Source organism: Chelonoidis abingdonii, chromosome 26, assembly GCF_003597395.2.
Source record: "Chelonoidis abingdonii isolate Lonesome George chromosome 26, CheloAbing_2.0, whole genome shotgun sequence".
Lineage (NCBI taxonomy): Eukaryota > Metazoa > Chordata > Testudines > Testudinidae > Chelonoidis > Chelonoidis abingdonii.
The window spans coordinates 18,328,291-18,346,825 of NC_133794.1; the positions used below are offsets into that span (position 1 = coordinate 18,328,291).

Genomic DNA, 18,535 nt, shown 5'->3' on the forward strand with positions numbered 1-18,535 from the left:
GCCTTAGTTTTTGGATGCACAACATAATGTTCTTTAAATTTATTATTCAAAAAGAGCTAAGTTCCTACTCATTACAATCAGGCTCCTTTATCGTGTCTCAAGTTGAGTACCTGAATCACTAGTTACTTTTGAAAATTTTGGCATGCATCTTCAGCAGATCAGATCCTGCTAGCTAATATTTCTTATTTTGAGCGATACCTTTTATATCATTGCATCAGTAAGATTGCCATTTCCTTTCTCCTGAGACATCGCACTTCTGTGGCTGTCAAGTGCCATTTACAAAAGTTCTTGGCAGAATTAGGTACCCAAGTTATATGACCCTTCAGTGGTAGTTGGTCAGCTGATTGCCTTAGGTACTTCTGAAAATCCCATCCAGCAACTCAGCCAAAATAATCCAAGATCTGGGCTTCTGTAAACACTGCACAAGCTGTAGAAATGAATCCTAAGAGGTTCACTTGACCCTAACATGGTTCTTAAGTAAAATATTTTGAATATTTATTTAACCATGCTCTTGACCTTTGCTAATATAATAAAGATAATTTGTAATTACGCATTTTCTAGAGGGCTCAGTACAAACTGCTTCCAGTATGCATATTTATAGAAAGCTTTTTAACTTTTTAGTCCCATCTCACCTGAGTACTTAGTGGTTAGACTTTAATATACAATCAGAGGTGGATCTTGTGAATACAATAGTAACAAAAGAACACAAGACTTAATAAAATATTATAATACTGTTGTATTTGTTGTTTTACAGACAAAAAAAGGAGTGAAGAGGAAAGCAGACACCACAACGCCAACAACAATAGATGCAATTCACGAATCCTCCTCGCTGCCCACTGAACCCAAGTCTGCCAAGATGGGTCCACGAAGGGAAAGCAGCCGGCCAGTGAAACCTCCAAAGAAGGATGTTCCAGACTCTCAGCAGCATGTGGTAGAAAAGAGTAACAGTAACAAAGTGTCTGAGCAGTTAAAGTATTGCAGTGGCATCATCAAAGAGATGTTTGCCAAGAAGCATGCTGCCTACGCATGGCCCTTCTACAAACCTGTGGACGTGGAAGCACTGGGACTGCATGATTATTGTGATATCATTAAACATCCCATGGATCTGAGCACAATCAAAGTAAGCTCAGTTTCACATAGCCCAAAAAATTAAAATAAAATAAAAAAATTGACTGTACAGGAGGAATAACTTCCCTGGGGAAATGCAGTCTGTTTTACATGCCAATTCATGTATATGGGCGTACGTGTGCAGCTGCATGCTTAACATAATGTGTTGTAGATATCTACCAAAAATGTGTGTGTTACAAAAGAAAGGATTCTTCTCTGGGACTCTGTCTGAAAGCAATTAACCATTCATTCTGTGTAACCTGAGAATTCTGGTAGGTGGAGACTCTCATCTGTCCATAGTGTGCTACTCTTTAAGTGACAGGTCCTGAAAAGAAGACAGTCCTTTCCAGAATGGGTCTTCAAAACAAAAACAAACAAACAAAAACAAAAAATTGCCTGTGCATTTTTTAAAAGTAAATGTCCTCTACTATGGCAGCCTACACTGAATATGCTTAGCCAAGGTAATGGGCTCAATCAGTCAGTATAGATTGCTATAGTAGGGGAATTTTCATTAAAAAAAGACAAAGAAACAAAAAAAAGAAAAACCATCACCACATTCCTTTAAAGGAAATGTTCTGCTTAATGTAAAGGACCATGTTTCCAGAGCATCTAAATCGAAGCCTTCTGCTGTGAGGACGCAGCTAACTGCCTCTCATGGAGTATTTGAGAGTTACTTATCCAAGAGAAGTAATTGCAAAGCAGTCCATATCTCTGCTGAAAATGTCAATTCATTGTTTGGAGCACTATAATTTTATAATCTCATCATGGACATAGCTTTAAACTGCAGAATTCTTTGGTTGTATCAATTTAACTCTGAGCCCTAATATTCACACAACTTGGGTTTCTTTTTTAAAACACTTCAAGCAGAAGAAAGAGACAAATTTCTCTCCTCCACCCCCATATTGAGATTACACTAGGAACTTTGCCAGTATGAAGTGAATGAAGGAATATAGTTTTTCCTTCAACTGAATAATTAAAAACTGTGCTGAAGATTGAGCTGGTACCATCACCCCTTTTTCTGAATATGCATAATAACTTTGAGCATTCTGTAGTATTCTCCAAATCTAACCAAAAAAACAAACACACACCCCACAGCTAGGAAATTCTGAAAAAACACAAGTACAGAGAGGATCTGGATGGCTGAAGCATTGGTAATGGGATAACAAAGTTCTTTATTTCAGGTCAGTGATTGAAATTTAGTTCAAGTTGGTTGTGAGCAAAAATAATTGCCCATGACAACTGTTTTATGTTTATATGAAATGCATTGATGGGTCTTGTTCCAGTTGCTGATGGTCAGGTGTCCACCTCTCAAAAAAACACCATCACTTTTGGCCTTGTTGTTGGCAGGCACAGCAGAGAGGCAAAGGATTGAATGAGCCATGGAGACAGAACTATCCTCACCTCTGGCTCCTTCAGACAAAAATTGAGGTATATAATGAGATGGTGTGGACAACTGTCGATAAATTGAGATCTGCACACATCAGGGCTTCACACCACTACATTCACTTCATAATAAAATGAGGTTGCTGTGCAGGGAGTTTATTTTAAGGCTTGTATTTTTGTGATGTCAGACAGTCTCACTCTGGACTGACTAAGCCTGCACAGTTCAACTGCTCTGTTTCTTTAATCAAGCTCTATCTCTTCCCCGGGGGTGGGGATAAGATTCATCCTTACATCCCTGGGGGATTTGTTCCCACGCTACTCTCAAAAATCCTCTGTTGCCACAGCCAGTTGGATGTGGTTCCCTGTGTCTGGCAGAAAAATGCCAAGCGTGTTGCCTTCTTGAATACTTCCAAGTTTCTGCTGATCTGAAGGAGGGACTATCCTGTGGTCCCAATTTCTAATTCCTCAAACTGTCACTGATATGCTGGACTGACCCCACGTGCGGGATGTCTTTAACTGCTACTGACAGTTTGGGATTTCTCTTATAAGAAAGTGATACAAAGATTAAAAACTTATTTGTTTAAAAAATAATTTCAGATGTGTGTGTGAAGTTTTAGTGCATTGTTGTTCGAACAGAACCCTGCACTGTGATTGGTAATGATGTTCATGGGCATGGGGACCAGTAATCTAGTGAATTAGTTCCTTCATACTGTCCTTTAAATTGTAGTCAGTGAAAGTGTCTGCCACATGTGGACTATCATGTTCTCCCATGTAGCTTGCAGCTGCCTGTTGTTATGGAGGGATGGTCTATGAAGGAATACCAGCTCCAGCATGCAATGTTCTGTTTTGGTCTCAGCAATCTATCTGCATTGTATGCTATTTATGTAGTTGTCTTTTGGATGTACCTCCATGTTATAGTTCAGGATGGTTGTAATCATCTCCATTTTATGTAAATCAAATGCAGATCTCAGGTTTCTGGCAAGTTTCCAAAGCATTGCTCCATTTGGCAAAGGTGAGATATAGATGGAGATTAGGTGGAAGCCCAGAACTCAATGGATGCCATAGATCCAAGATATTTCTTGTCCATTCAGTAACTTCTTTTGCTTGCTCTGTTGATAGTGGAGTTTTGTTTTCCCTTCTAGTCTAAACTGGAGAACCGGGAATACAGAGATGCTCAGGAATTTGCAGCAGATGTCCGATTGATGTTTTCCAATTGTTACAAATACAACCCTGCTGATCATGAGGTGGTAGCTATGGCACGGAAACTGCAGGTAAAGAAACTGCTTTGTTAGAGTGCTTTTCTGTTTTGAACTCATACATGAAACTTTTTCATAATGGTCTAGCATAACCTACTCCCTAAACTTAAAAGTAAAATAAATTGAAGTACAGAAATATAACAGAATGGTTCACTAAATTCTCAAAAACAAATCTTCCACATTGAAGTATTAGCATGAACTGTAGTTGCTATACCATCTTGAACAGACAACTGGTAACTTTTTTTCTTTTGAGTAGTGTCCCTATAGGCACTCCACTTCAGGTGTGCATGCACCCCTTGCACCTTTGGAGGTTTTCAGTAGCAGTGCCTGTTAAGCCCATTCATGAACTCCAGACATCCTCGTTCCCTGTCCCAATGATGAGTAGAGCTGTGTGGCAAACCTCCCTCAGCCTGAGAGAGCGTCTAGCATGCCTGCTTCTAGCGTTGCCCTAAAGTTGCTTTAGGATCATCTGATTTTTAATTTAGTGTAATTATTCACTTCTACAAGTTGTATTTTATAATTTCTTTGCTTCATTTGTGGTGAGCTTTTTTCAGTGCTTCTCATTCTCCCCTCCTGAGGGGTTCCCTGTGGGGGTTTTTGCCTTGTCGCTGGAGTATGCCAGGATCTCTGGGATTCAAGTACATGTCTCAGGAATCTGTCCCACTCAGTGCTGGACATTGCCAGTACAATTACTGTTTGGGTTACAGTCATATCCCTCAAAAGCACAATACCTATTTAACCTTTAAGATCAAAGCTAGAAAAAAACAGGAGATTAAATTCAAGCTCCTCTATGATGGAGCACTCCCATCTTTGGATCCAGGCCATGGTACTCCCCTGTACATCAGCCTTTGAGTGAGTGTAGTGCCTCATCAGCTTCTGCACCAGATTTCCCCTCACCTTCTCAGGGAAAGATGTTGGAGGGTACCAAATAGGCTCTTAAAAAGAGAAGTTCTAGTTCTCCCCATGAAGAGCCTATTTCAGAAAAGCCCCAGTGTCTTTAGAAATTGACTGTGTCAGAGACCTCAGGTCCCAGACTGGATACTGCTGAGGCTCCGGGATCCTGTAATACTGGGAAGTCTTAGAAGACTCAGAGCCCTTCAGAGAGCCACAGTAACAACTATACTTTGGTACCGCCTAAACATGAACGCACGAGGAGACAATAAATTCTCTGCTTCCAGAAGCGCTGTACTGACAGGCCATCGTGTGCTGCCTTCGGTTTCTAGACAAGTGATCCAGGGTCCCTTGGTGCATCCAAAGGAGTCGTCATTTTTGGTACCAATGACTTCTGCTAGACAGAACCCATCGAAGCAGGTCTCAGCCTGGTACAAATTGTGGAACATCCCTCATTCTCAGTACAAATCCACCTGATACCACAAGAATTTAGGTATTCAAGAGACTTGTTTGTCTCAGAAGAGCCGAAGTCTCCCCTCTCAATGGGAAGTGCCTGTTGATACTGATATCAGCCGAGTCACCAGGATTAGATCTTTCTCTGGTGCCACCTGCTTCTCCAGTACTTGCTGAGCTCATCCTGTAGGCAATGAGGACCTCTCTTCAGATTCCCAAATCTTTGTGCAAGGACCTGTCAGCATAGGGACATCTTTCCTGACACCTCTATGGAAAGAGGATCTAGGGACAAGACAAATCTATGTCCCTTCTCATTGGTCTGAGCAGCATTGGATGCCATCTTCTGTGCTTAATGGCTCTCCTCAGTGACTATATTAGAATCTTTGGGCCACCAATTAATGGTTTTCAAGAGCCTCATGCCTTTCTCATGGTGACCACTGGGAAGACCGTTGCTTCCAACTGCCAGAACACATGCAGCTTGTACCTTTGTAACATAACATGCCAGGTTACATCTTTGCTGTGTCCAGGGATGGCTGAGGATCATCTATAGCCTGAAGAAGCACAATCTAGCATCTTTCCCTCACTGAGTACTGGACTTACTCAGTAGGTGGAAGGACCCATCCAGTGTTTGTGCAGGTGTTCCTTTCGTCCAGTTTCATATGACTGTAACATTAGATGCATCAATGGTGGGGTGCAGGGACACACTTGGGAATGCTCACCATTCAGGGCAAATTGTCTTCCCAAATGTCTCTTCTACACATCAGCCTCTTGGAGCTGAGGGCAGTCAAGAATGCCTGTAGCTATTTCATTCCATTAATCAAAGGCAAAACCATTACAGTCATGACAGACAGCATAGCCTGCATGTTCTACATCAATTGTCAGAAGGAAAGGGGTGCAGGATTTCCCCCCTGCGTCCCGTATGCTGAAGCAATAAAGCTATAGAACTGATGTAATAACCAGTCACGTTCTTATTTTAGTCTCACCTTCCAGGTATATAAAACACCATGGCTGACAATCTCAGCTGTCACTTCTCCCTAGATAACAATTGAGAGCTGGACTTATGGAGCCGCAATTGCATTTTTCTGACCCCGGAGTTTCCAGAGGTGGACTTGTTTACTGCCACCACCAACAGGAAGTACAAGAAAGTCTGCTCGAGGAGGGCAGACTCCTTTCCTCATTCCTTGGACAAAAGGCCCCTTCTCCATGCATATCTTCCCACAGCTTTGATCTTGAGAGTGTTGAACAAGATCAGAGAAGACAAACGCAGCGCCATTTTAGTTATCCGATAGTGACCAAGTCAAAAGTGGTACCCTTAGCTGATTCGTCTTTATTGTCTGGCATCTCCTCACTTGCTGTCTCGGGATTCCAGTTGGACTCCTCATCCCAACCTGGGAATTCTTCACCTCAGAGCTTGGTTCCTTGATGGTTCTTGGGGATAGCATCTTCCTATTTTCCAGAGGTATAACAGTGATGCTAAACAGCAGAAAGATATCTTGCAAAACATTTGCCTTCAGAAATGTAAGAGATTTCATCACTGTTGTACTGGGCAGCAGTTTTCATGTGTTCACTCTTCCCTCTTTGCTGTCCTTGACTACCTGTTAGAATTGAAAAAGTCAGGACTCGCCATGAGTTCAGTAAAGCTCATATGGCAGCCATAATACCCTTTCATTGCTGTGTTGAGGGATTCTCAGTGCTTGCTCACTTCAGGATAGCAAAATTCATTAAGAGGTTGAACCTTTCCACTGAATAGAGCTTACCCCTAGTCTAAACTTGGTCCTTAATTGTGCCCTTTGAGCCAATAGCTGCCTGTTCTCATCTTCACCAGGCCATGAAAACTGCTTTCTTGGTGGCTGTCACTTCTTCCAAAAGAGTTGGGGAAACGGGGCTATAATCCCAGACCTCCCTTTACAGTATTCTTGAGGGAGAAAGTTTCGTTATGATCACATCATAGCCTTCTACCAAAGGTATATTTTGAGTTCTGTATTAACCATTAATATTCCTGGATATTCATCTTCCAGTCGTCTTCCCAAAACCACACCATACCACTGAAGATTTTTTCCTCCACGCTTTGGATGTCAGAAGAGCATTAGACTTCTATCTGGATAGAACCAAACCATTTTGAAAGTCTTCCAGACTGTTTATAGACAGATCCAGAGGATCCACAATCTCCACTCAAAACTCTCAAGGTTCACCCTCCTTCTGAAGTGCCTAGCACATTCTACATGATATCAGCATGCTTCTGTAGCACTGCTGAAGGATATTCCAGTGGCAACCTGGTCTCCAAACACTAAGCTTTGATTCATGCTGCCAGGTCAGATGCTGTGTTTAACATTGCATTTATAACTTGAGTGTTGGTCTCAAATCCAAAGCTCCTTTCTGCTTCCAGGGATGCTGCTCTAGAGTCACCTGAAATGAAGCACCTATAGGGACGTTACTCGAAGAAGGAGAGCTTACTCACCTTGTGCAGTAATTGCATTTCTTCGAGATGTGTCTCTGTGGGTGCCCCACTACCCACCCTCCTTTCCCTCTGGTTCAAAGTTTTGTCACGCAGAAATCACAATGGAAAAGGAACTGGGGGTAGTTTGCCTGTGCAGCTCTATATCTCAGTGTAGGGCATGAGGCCATCAGGAGCGCTTGTGTGGGACAAACGGGCACTGCTGCTGAAACTTTCTGATCCAAACCTCGTGGGAGGCATCGGAAGTTGAGCACCCATAAGGGTGGTGGTGGTGGGGAAATATCTTGAAGAACTGTAGTTACCGCACAATGCGAGTAATCTCTCCTTGGTCTCTGTAACTGTGTACCTTGTTTACCACCCTTTAACTGAAGTGAAAACTTGTTTTGCTTCCCATCTTATACAGCCTCAGAAGCAAATAGCTTTATAAATAACTTTCTCATACTTTGTGTTGCCATCACAGTAATCCTTTATCAGAATTCAGTAATCCTTTGCATCAGAGCCTTTCATTAAAATTTGCAGCTCTCCACTCACATCTGCAGCCTATGGGGCTTTTTAAAATAGTGTAGCTTACAGAAGGGAAGTGTTTTGCTCAATATGGAAACTTCAGTATTCCATGAAAAAGTCTGTTTACATTTGTATTCAGAGCAGCTGGAATGACTCTCCTAGTTCCAACAGCCTGTGCAGGAACAGTCAGTTATCTTTCAATAACTTCACACACTTGCATAATAGCTTGAGCTCTGCCCAACAGTAACAGGAAGAAGATCCAGAATAAGAGCCCAAGGTTCCCATGGTGCTGTGCTGTCTCATTTTGTATGCTGAAAACACACGTGCACACTCTGCATTGGGCATTTTGGCATGTAGTTTGTGGATATTGCTGGCCTTAGAACAGAATATTGAAGGCCTCCTATAACTATCATGAAAGCTATTCCATTGTATTGCCCCATACTATATTGGTATACTTGGATGTTCTGCTTAATCTAGCCTTTTCAGTGAAGGCCAGATCCATCCAGACTGCAGCTTGTCAGGATGGCTTTTAAAAGGGAATTATATTTGGGTGCAACTTAACTCATCCTCTTGCTCCTGCATCCCTCTTCTTTTGGAGATGGTCTTATATAGGAGAATTGACAGGCACTTAGGCCTGGTCTACACTGGGAGGGGTCGGAGGGTGTCAATCTAAGATATGCAACTTCAGCTGTGAGAATAGCGTAGCTGAAGTCGACGTATCTTAGATAGACTTAGATTGACTTACTTTGCGTCCTCGCAGCGCGGGATCGATGGCCGTCACTCCGTCGTGGACTCCGCTTCCGTCTCTTGCCCTGGTGGAGTCCTGGAGTCGATGGGGAGCACGTTCGGGGATCGATGTATCGTGTCTAGATGAGATGCAATACATCGATCCCCGATAGATCGATTACCTCCCATCCGGTGGGTAATGTAGACATACCCTTACTGATGTAAATGTGAACCGGAAATATGTAAAGTTTTCACCTTCCTTCCAAGAGGAGAAGAAACCTGAAAGCACTTTGCCCCTTCATCAGATCTCGAAGCATTTTGTAAGGATTGGATTACAAACTGTCTTCGAAAATATGTAGGCAAACTACCCAAGGGAAAACTGAGGAGTTCCTCCTGAAGTGAGCCAAAGTACTTCTCTCCAAGATATGCTTTGAAAGACTAATCTCTTTTGGTAGATAATAATAAAGGAAGTAGGAGCCATTGGGTGGTCATATGAAGATTTGGCTATTTAGCTGGAAGTTTCACATCTTTTTTCCATTTTAAACCAGTTTAATCGGTTCTTTCTGCTTTCCAACCCCAGATATTGGGCTTAAATTCCAACAGATCTATTTTAGGCTATGCACTTTGAGGACAGGGAAATTATACATTTACTATTGTCCTAGGGATCAAATAGAATCATAGAATATCAGGGTTGGAAGGGACTTCAGAAGGTCATCTAGTCCAACCCCCTGTGCAAAGCAGGACCAATTCCCAACTAAATCGTGCCAGCCAGGGCTTTGTCAAGCCTGACCTTAAAAACCTCTTAACGAAGGAGATTCCACCACCTCCCTAGGTAACCCATTCCAGTACTTCATCACTCTCTGCGTGAAAAAGTTTTTTTCCTAATATCCAAGCTAACCTCTCCCACTGCAACTTGAGACCATTGCTCCTTGTTCTGTCATCTGGTACCACTGAGAACAGTCTAGATCCATCCTCTTTGGAACTCCCTTTTAGGTAGTTGAAAGCAGCTATCAAATCCCCTCTCATTCTTCTCTTCTGCAGACTAAACAATCCCAGTTCCCTCAGCCTCTCCTCATAAGTCTTGTGCTCCAGCCCCCTAATCATTTTTGTTGCCCTCCGCTGGACTCTTTCCAATTTTTCCACATCCTTCTTGTAGTGTGGGGCCCAAAACTGGACACAGTACTCCAGATGAGGCCTCACCAATGTCGAATAGAGGGGAATGATCACATCCCTCGATCTGCTGGCAATGCCCCTACTTATACAGCCCAAAATGCCGTTAGCCTTCTTGGCAACAAGGGCACACTGTTGACTCATATCCAGCTTCTCGTCCACTGTAACCCCTAGGTCCTTTTCTGCAGAACTGCTTCCTAGCCATTCGGTCCCTAGTCTGTAACAGTGAATGGGATTCTTCCGTCCTAAGTGCAGGACTCTGCACTTGTCCTTGTTGAACCTCATCAGATTTCTTTTGGCCCAATCCTCTAATTTGTCTAGGTCCATCTGTATCCTATCCCTACCCTCCAGTGTATCTACCACTCCTCCCAGTTTAGTGTCATCTGCAAACTTGCTGAGAGCGAAGTCCATGCCATCCTCCAGATCATTAATGAACATATTGAACAAAACCGGCCCCAGGACCGACCCTTGGGGCACTCCGCTTGAAACCGACTGCCAACTAGCCATGGAGCCATTGATCACTACCCGTTGAGCCCGATGATCTAGCCAGCTTTCTATAGACCTTATAGTCCATTCATCCAGCCCATGCTTCTTTAACTTGCCGGCAAGAATACTGTGGGAGACGGTATCAGAAGCTTTGCAAAAGTCAAGGAATAACACATCCACTGCTTTTTCCTCATCCGCAGAGCCAGTTATCTCCTCATAGAAGGCAATTAGGTTAGTCAGGCATGACTTGCGCTTGGTGAATCCATGCTGACTGTTCCTGATCACTTTCCTTTCCTCTAAGTGCTTCAGAATTGATTCCTTGAGGACCTGCTCCATGATTTTTTCAGGAACTGAGGTGAGGCTGACTGGCCTGTAGTTCCCCAGATCCTTCTCCTTCCCTTTTTAAAAGGTGGGGACTACATTAGCCTTTTTTTAGTCATCTGGGACCTCCCCTGATCACCATGAGCTTTCAAAGATAATGGCCAATGGCTCTGCAATCATATCCGCCAACTCCTTTAGCACCCTCGGATGCAGCGCATCTGGTCCCATGGACTTGTGCTCATCCAGTTTTTCTAAATAGTCCCAAACCACTTCTTTCTCCACAGAAGGCAGGTCACCTCCTCCCCATACTGTGCTGCCCAGTGCGGCAGTCTGGGAGTTGACCTTGTTTGTGAAGACCGAGGCAAAAAGATCATTGAGTACATTAGCTTTTTCCACATCCTCTGTCACTAGATTGCCTCCCCCATTCAGTAAGGGGCCCACGCTTCCCTTGATTTTCTTCTTGTTGCTAACATACGTGAAGAAACCTTTCTTGTTACTCTTACCATCTCTTGCTAGCTGCAACTCCAAGTGTGATTTGGCCTTCCTGATTTTACTCCTGCATGCCTGAGCAATATTTTTATACTCCTCCCTGGTCATTTGTCCAATCTTCTTCTTCTTGTAAGGTTCTTTTTTGTGTTTAAGATCAGCAAAGATTTCAGTGTTAGACAAAGCTGGTCTCCTGCCGTATTTACTATTTTTTCTACACATCAGGATGTTTTTTCCTGCAACCTCAATAAGGATTTTTTAAAATACATCCAGCTTTCCTGGATTTCTTTCCCCCTTATGTTATTCTCCCAGAGGATCCTGCCCATCAGTTCCCTGAGGGAGTCAGTCTGCTTTTCTGAAGTCCAGGGTACGTATTCTGCTGCTCTCCTTTTCTTTGTGTTGTGTACTTCTATATATTCTCAGACACTGGGTTTCACTGTTCCACTTTTTCAGTGCTGGTTGCTCTTTTGTGTTTTGACTCCAAAGGCACCATGGGTGCTTTTGTGGTTTCTTTCCTGCAATTGTAGGACTGTTCAAAGACATCGTTAGCCTGAGCTTTCACCGTCCCAAAAAGCTGCTTCTGATCCATGTATGCAAAGTTGTTGTAGTCGTGTTGGTCCCAGGATATTAGAGACAGTATGGGAGAGGTAATATCTTTTATTGGACCAACCTTCTCTTGGTAAGGGAGACAAGCTTTCAAGCTTGCACAGAGCTCTTCTTCAGGTTAAGAGAGACAGTGGCATTTGGTAGTAGCTGTCTTGTGCAGGATAGGCATGTGTGTTGTGCTATAACCAAAGCTACCTAGTGAAACCACTGTTTCTGCTAATGATGTCCTAAATAACAGCGTTTTCTTTCACAGTTCACAGACTAGTTCTGTTGGTGAAGGAGTTTTCCTTGAATGCATTATTTAAGCTTCATGTTTTTGAATGACCTGATGAGAACCCAATGAATTACACTCCTTAGTTAAGGCAGCCAGTGGTGACGTGACAGATGTGGTCCTCATGGTACAGTGTCATGCATAAATAGCAGTGTTTTGCTGGATCCTGCCTACCAAATACATTTCAGATACATTTTGAAATTCAGCCTCTTCCCCTTGTTACTTTAACCTCCATTTTTGCACCCTCGTCTATATATAGCTTTCATTGCTGGTTTTCACAGCTTTTCCCAAGCAACAGCAGAGTGAGACTGGCTGCATTGACACTGTGACCAGTCTTAATTTTGCTCAGTTCTGTTTTTGAAAGCCTTAAGCAGCAAGAAGCACAGGGTGAAATCCTGGCCCTATTGAAGCCAGAGGCAAGATTCCTATTGATTTCAGTGGGACCAGGATTTCACCCACACGCTAGACCTGTCCGCTGACTCAAGAAGGCAGGTCTGCACATTGGGAAGGTTTCTTCCCAGCCATTAAAGAGTGAAAACTTGCTTTTGTTTTGTAAAATGAAAGGTTAAATGCTGCAGAAATTGTTGGCTTATATGCAGGGAATTTTTCCTATACGCCATTTTTTAATGTTTGTTTCATATTCCTTATGTATCTAAATTGCTATCACTTTTGCTGCTGTGTGCTGCATTTACTCAAGCTATATTTATGTCCTTCTATTCCGGTGTGGCTTTGGATAAAGAATCCCACCCTGTAGCTCAAAGGACCATTAACTCTTTTGACTGCACCATCACACTGTGTGTGACCTCTCAAGTTTCTTATCAGTGCATCATAACTATCTAGCTATAGCAATGCTCAAAGCACACTCTGAATTTCCATACTACTGAGTGATCTGCTTAGCATTTTAAACAGCATGTTACAGTTTTTAAAAACATGGTTAAAATTGTTAAAAGGAGGAAGATACGTTTTAAGGAGGAACTGAGGGAGTCACCACAGAGAGTCTGCAAGCATCAGTGATGCAGGTGTATCTGGCAGGAAGCAGTTGGCTAGCACAAAGGAATTTAAATTACAGCTCACAGCCGTGAACATCAGAGCTTCGGTATATGAATGTTGTACCAGGCTGCAGGCTATTACTACATGGAGATCACTGTTCTCCTTCCTCCCTGCCTCCTGTAGTAATTTATTTGAAATCCTGGCCTCCCAGTCTCAGCATTCTTGGCATTTTCACATTAATTGTGTCCTCTAACTTTGCTTAGGAGAATGAGACTAAATTACGAAAATGTGAAAAGTTAGATGCATGGAACTCCTCCTTTCAGACTTTGAAGTGATGTTAGGGATCCATATTAAATCATCTCTGTCAGATCTCTACCCAGTCTTCACTGTACAATACTGCATAGATGGATCCAACAATTGCATGGCAAGGTCTTGGGACAATCTGAAAATCAGTTTGTGCCCAGCCTTCTAGTGTAGCACCAGAAATGGGCAGTTCTGCTGACTGTCCTATTGTGTAAGAGGCTGGTCTTTTTCCACTCAGTGCCTGCAACTTCAGAATGTTCTACCCTCTGATATGCACCAAAATATATCAATGACATCCTTCCGGGCAAGATTTTAAAATAGCTTCCTGCTTTGTTTGCATTTTTAGGGAGGGTTATTTATTGCCAAATGGTGGGTTACAAGGATTTCCTATGATGATTCACCAACTGCTGGAAACTTATTAATTTGGATTCTGGTGGTGGTGTTTTTTTGTTTTTTGTTTTTTTAGCAGAGCTCAATCCTTTGTTTTAAGTGAAGAAAAAATTGGTTGTACCTCACTTGTCTATAGGCTTTTTGGCTGGAGAACATTTTGAGAACTGTCAGTTTGATTACTGTTCTACTTGAAGTAGGTTCACAAGGACAAGAAGTGTTGACAGACTGGTGATCATAACTGTCTCATTGCATGCAAGGAAGTCTTCCATGTTGTTTTTGTTTGTTTGTATTACCTTAGCACCTAGAGGCCTGAACTGAGATTGTGGAACCCATACTTACAGGAATCCACAAGGATTCTCGTCCATATCAGAGACAGTGAGATCAGTCCTGGGATCAGTCCCACCCGTTTCCCTGTATGGACTACTAGGGTCTTTGGGCAGCGTATCGGCAGCAATTTTCTAGACCTCTGGCTCCACTGCACCAGGAAACTAGGCTCAAACATTCTCCTCTTCCAAACCCCCAACACCAGAAGACCTTTGAGGGACAGGAGGCTAGGGTGGACAGCAAGGCTACCCCTTAAACCCCTGTTTAATCTTTGTCTCTGGATGAAGTAGTCATGTTTCCATCACTATCGATGGTTGACCTTTTTCACTGATTACAGGATATTGTGAAGAGGATGGTGGACACCCCCGAGATACCTCTCTTGAGGAGGTTAAAGACACACAATACAAGCTCCTGCACACTTTGTAGCCAGTGATACCTACCCAGGTTGCGTTACCCAATGAAGATGAGCTTATGGATCCAGCAAAGGCTGCGTGGAAAATTTATGGCACTATACTGGCAACTTGTAAATGAACAGATAAAAAATATTGTTACCCCAAGACTCAGGGTTTTTGTTTTGCCATCCTCCAACTAATTCCCATGTGTTGGATGCTGTAAATGAGCCAGGTAAAAAGCATTATGCCAGGTCTCCCTCTTATGACAAGGACCAGAAAAGGATAGACCTTTTTTGGGGAAAGGTTTACTCATCTGCTACCCTTCAATTTTGGATCACAAATTATTAGGCTGACATGGTAAAGTATGATGTCACAAGAATTACAGCAAGTTTGCAACCTTTGTTGAACATCTTCCACAAGAGCATAGAGAGCACTTTCAGGCTATTGTTAAGGAGGGGCACTTATTAGCCAGAACATCTCTCCCAGCATTCTTGGATGCTGCAGACACTGCTACTAGATCCATCTCCACAGCAGTTGTCATGCAGAGGGTGTCATCGCTTCATCTGTTGGGGTTCCCGAGAGAGGTACAAAATGCAGTTGAGGACCTCCTGTTTGATGATCAGAAGCTTTTCTCAGGAATACAGACGAGTCCCTGCACACGCTGAAGAACTCCAGGGCTACGGTGAGGTTTCTGGGTATATGTACTCCTACCAAAAAGAGGAGATTTAGTGGCTCTTACTGCCCAAAGATCACACCCAACACAGTTCTCTGGATTTCACAGAACCTCCTAGAAAGAGATTGAGATTCCGGAGAGGAAAAGCTTCCCACCTGCCTTCAGCAAGTACCCAGTCATCTTTGAAATAGCTATTTTGACAGGATGGTCAAGAGCTCAACTCCTCCCTCACCTTTAGTTTGCAAGCTGCAACCTTTTGCCCACCTCCACACTTTTGGAGATTGCCTTTCCCATTTCCAGCAGACGCATGTGTCATGGAGGTTATAACATTGGGTTCCACCATCCACGTTGTCCCTTCCTCCCTTTGACTCCCTTCCCTGTCCTCTTCAGGGACTCCTCTAACAAGACTATACTGATCCAAGAAGTACACTCTCTTCTTTGTTTAGTTGTACCAGTCCCGCCCTGGTGCAGCAGTGGTTAATCCTTTTCTTTGGGCTGAGGAGGTCATGCTCCCTCAGCTCTGCTGGGCATGCTCCAGCTGGAGACAGGGTATGAAAGGAAGCAGGGGTGCTCAGTGTGGGCTGACTGCTGGCAAGGTAGGAAGTGCACTGCTGGCTCCTGTCTGAGAACTGCACTCCAGGATGCAGAGGCCAGCCAGACAAACCCCCAGGCTCAGGATGCCACAGAGAATGGAGAGACTGTGGGGACCCAGAAATGGCTGGGCTATTGACTCTGACCGCTAGGCCATGCTGCCCTGGAAGCAAGGGCTGGGCTATTGACTTTGGCCACTAGGCTATGCTGCCTCAACACCAAGGACAGCCCTACAGACTCAGCCACAGGGCTGTAAAGCAGCTCTCTCCTGCCCCCAAAGGGTGACTGGATATACCAGCCTTGCAACAAGGAGCAGTAGACCTCACAGGGAAAGGGGTTTTACTCAAGGTATACTTTTGTACCACGTCTCAAAAAAGTTCCAGATGGTGGCTCTGGCAGCCCTAATCTCTTCTCTAAAGGCAGGAGATTGGTTTTCGGCTCTCGATCTACAGATTGCCTATTTCCATCTGGAGATACATCCTGCACACACAGGTATACTTGCACTTCACCATGGGCCAGGATTGTTTTTAGTGCCAAGTACTTCTGTTCAGACTTTCCTTGGCCCCAAAGGCATTCTTAAAGGCTTTAGCAGTAGTCGCTGCTCATCTTTGGTGAGAAACAATTTTAGTCATCCAGTATCTTGACAACTGGTTAGTCAAGGGCTGATCTTACAAACCGGTACTAACTTCCACGCAGAGCCCGCCCTCTCCTCCAGGAATTGAGTCTCCAGTTAAAAATTAAAAAAAAAAAAAAAAAAAAAAAAAATTCCCACATTTGCCCCTGTAACAGAGAATATAATTCGTAGGAGTATATGATAGCCAGGGACAACTTTCCCACATGCAGATTCATAACTTTGTCACATCTGGTTGGGACAAGTCAAGGAAGTCCCTGTACTACAGTAAGGAACTGTTTGCAGCTCCTGGGACATATGACAGTTTGCACCTTTGTGACCAGACCTCTGCTGCTTTTAGGGCTGATTGGGGGGGGCCTATTGGACAGACAGGTTAAGGTTCCCCTCCAGGTGAAGAACTCACTGGATTGATGGCAAGATTAATGCAAAGTCTGTGTGGGTGTCCTGTTGATCCAACCTGCTCCAATAATAAGTGTGACAATGGATTCATCGCTGTTTGTTGAGATATACTCCCATCCCTCACTCATAACTCAGAGCAGGTAGTCACCTCAGTCAACTGGTCTCTATATCAATTTGTTGGAACTCAAGGATTGCCTACCTTGAGTTCCTGCCGTCATCAATAGCAAAACAATCACAGTCATGACAGACAATGTGGCTTGCATGTTTGATATCAACAACCAGAGGAGAAAGATTCTGCTTCCTGTGCGCCGAGGCTAGAAAGTTATGGAACTGGTATATAGCCGATCAGAGTCTGATCTCAGTTGTTTTGCCTTCCTGGAGCCCAGAATGTCACAGCCATTAGCTCAGCAGGCACTTCTCCCAGGACTAAAAATGGGGAGTTGGTCTGTCAAATCCAGGTACCAGGCATGGAGTCCGATCCAGAGGTAGGACGAAGCGCAAGCTCTATGAGGAGGGCCCTTAAGCAAATATTCCGCTCCTTCTGAGTTTGAGGGTGAAAGTTTTTGCAGATCTTGCACTTATCCTTTCTGTGGGACTCCCCCAAACATTTTAAACATCTCTCGTGGGGGTCACTAATGGGCATCGGCCAGCTTCACAATGAACATGGGTTAAAACCTGGGGAATGGGCATGCCCCACCAAGCCGGGACTCTAACTCCTAAACAGCTACTCTAACACGTATCTTAAACAATGGACTGTAAGGACCACTATCGCTCTTGTGATGCAAGACAAGGCGCTCCAACCAACTGTCATGGGCAGTAAGAAGGAACTGAGAGGGCATAGAGTCGGCAGCACCTAATGTAGCATGAGCATGGCCGATCCTACAGATACCACTAAGGCAAAAATCTCCCAACTGTGCACGTGGGCATGTGCACACCTAGAATGGAATGTACATGAGCAACACATCTGAAAGAACAACAGTTACAAAAAGGTAGGTAACTGGGTGGCTTTTTTGTTTTGTTTTTGGTTTTTTGGCTTGTTTGGTGATTCAGTGCAAATAATTTTAGCTAGGAAACTCCATGCCAAAAAATTACGTTAAGAAAATACATATAATGTGAAGTTAAGCACTCAGAAGCCAGGAAATGCTAAAGTTAAGACTGAATGTGTAAAATCGTGTAACACTGGCTACTAATCTGTGTATAATAGAAAAAACAGACTTCACGAAAATCTATATAATATGCAAACAAACAATAGTTCCTTGAGTAACTACACAGGTGCATTCCACTCTAGGTGTTGGTGTGCATGGCTGTCAGAAACTTTTCCCCTGTATAGTACTCATTTAGCAGCTTGAGCCTCCACCCCATTCACCATTACATGCAGAAATAAAAGGTAGCCCCCCTCAGTTCCTTTTTATCGCCCATGACAATCATTGGAACTCTGTTCTATATCAGAGCAGTTCTTCTTTTTCTCTCAGCCTTTGTGAACATAATGTGTGTATATATACATAGTCTAGTCTTTTTAGTATTATTAGCCATGGCCAAATGAGCAGGGCAATTGTTGTCGTTAGTGTTGGGACTTCCACAGATGATCTTCTTTAAGGACAAGGTTTACCAGCATCCTCATCTGAAGTTGGTCCCAAAGGTGGCTTCCACTTTCCACATCAACCAGCCAGTTTATTTGCCAGTATTCCTCCTTGTTCATATATGGTATTGGGTAGAAGATCATTTGC

General features: G+C 43.5%; 1 protein-coding gene across 2 annotated transcripts in view; it reads left to right on the forward strand.

Moving 5' to 3' along the window:
• The window catches only part of BRD4 (bromodomain containing 4), a 236,707-nt gene that overhangs the window by 155,171 nt on the left and 63,001 nt on the right, over positions 1 to 18,535 (forward strand). For both annotated transcript variants that reach the window (XM_075060969.1, XM_032776749.2), the window contains 2 exons: positions 755 to 1,120; positions 3,633 to 3,761. In XM_075060969.1, the coding sequence (XP_074917070.1) occupies positions 755 to 1,120; positions 3,633 to 3,761 (495 nt within the window). The remainder of the gene's footprint in view (positions 1 to 754; positions 1,121 to 3,632; positions 3,762 to 18,535) is intronic.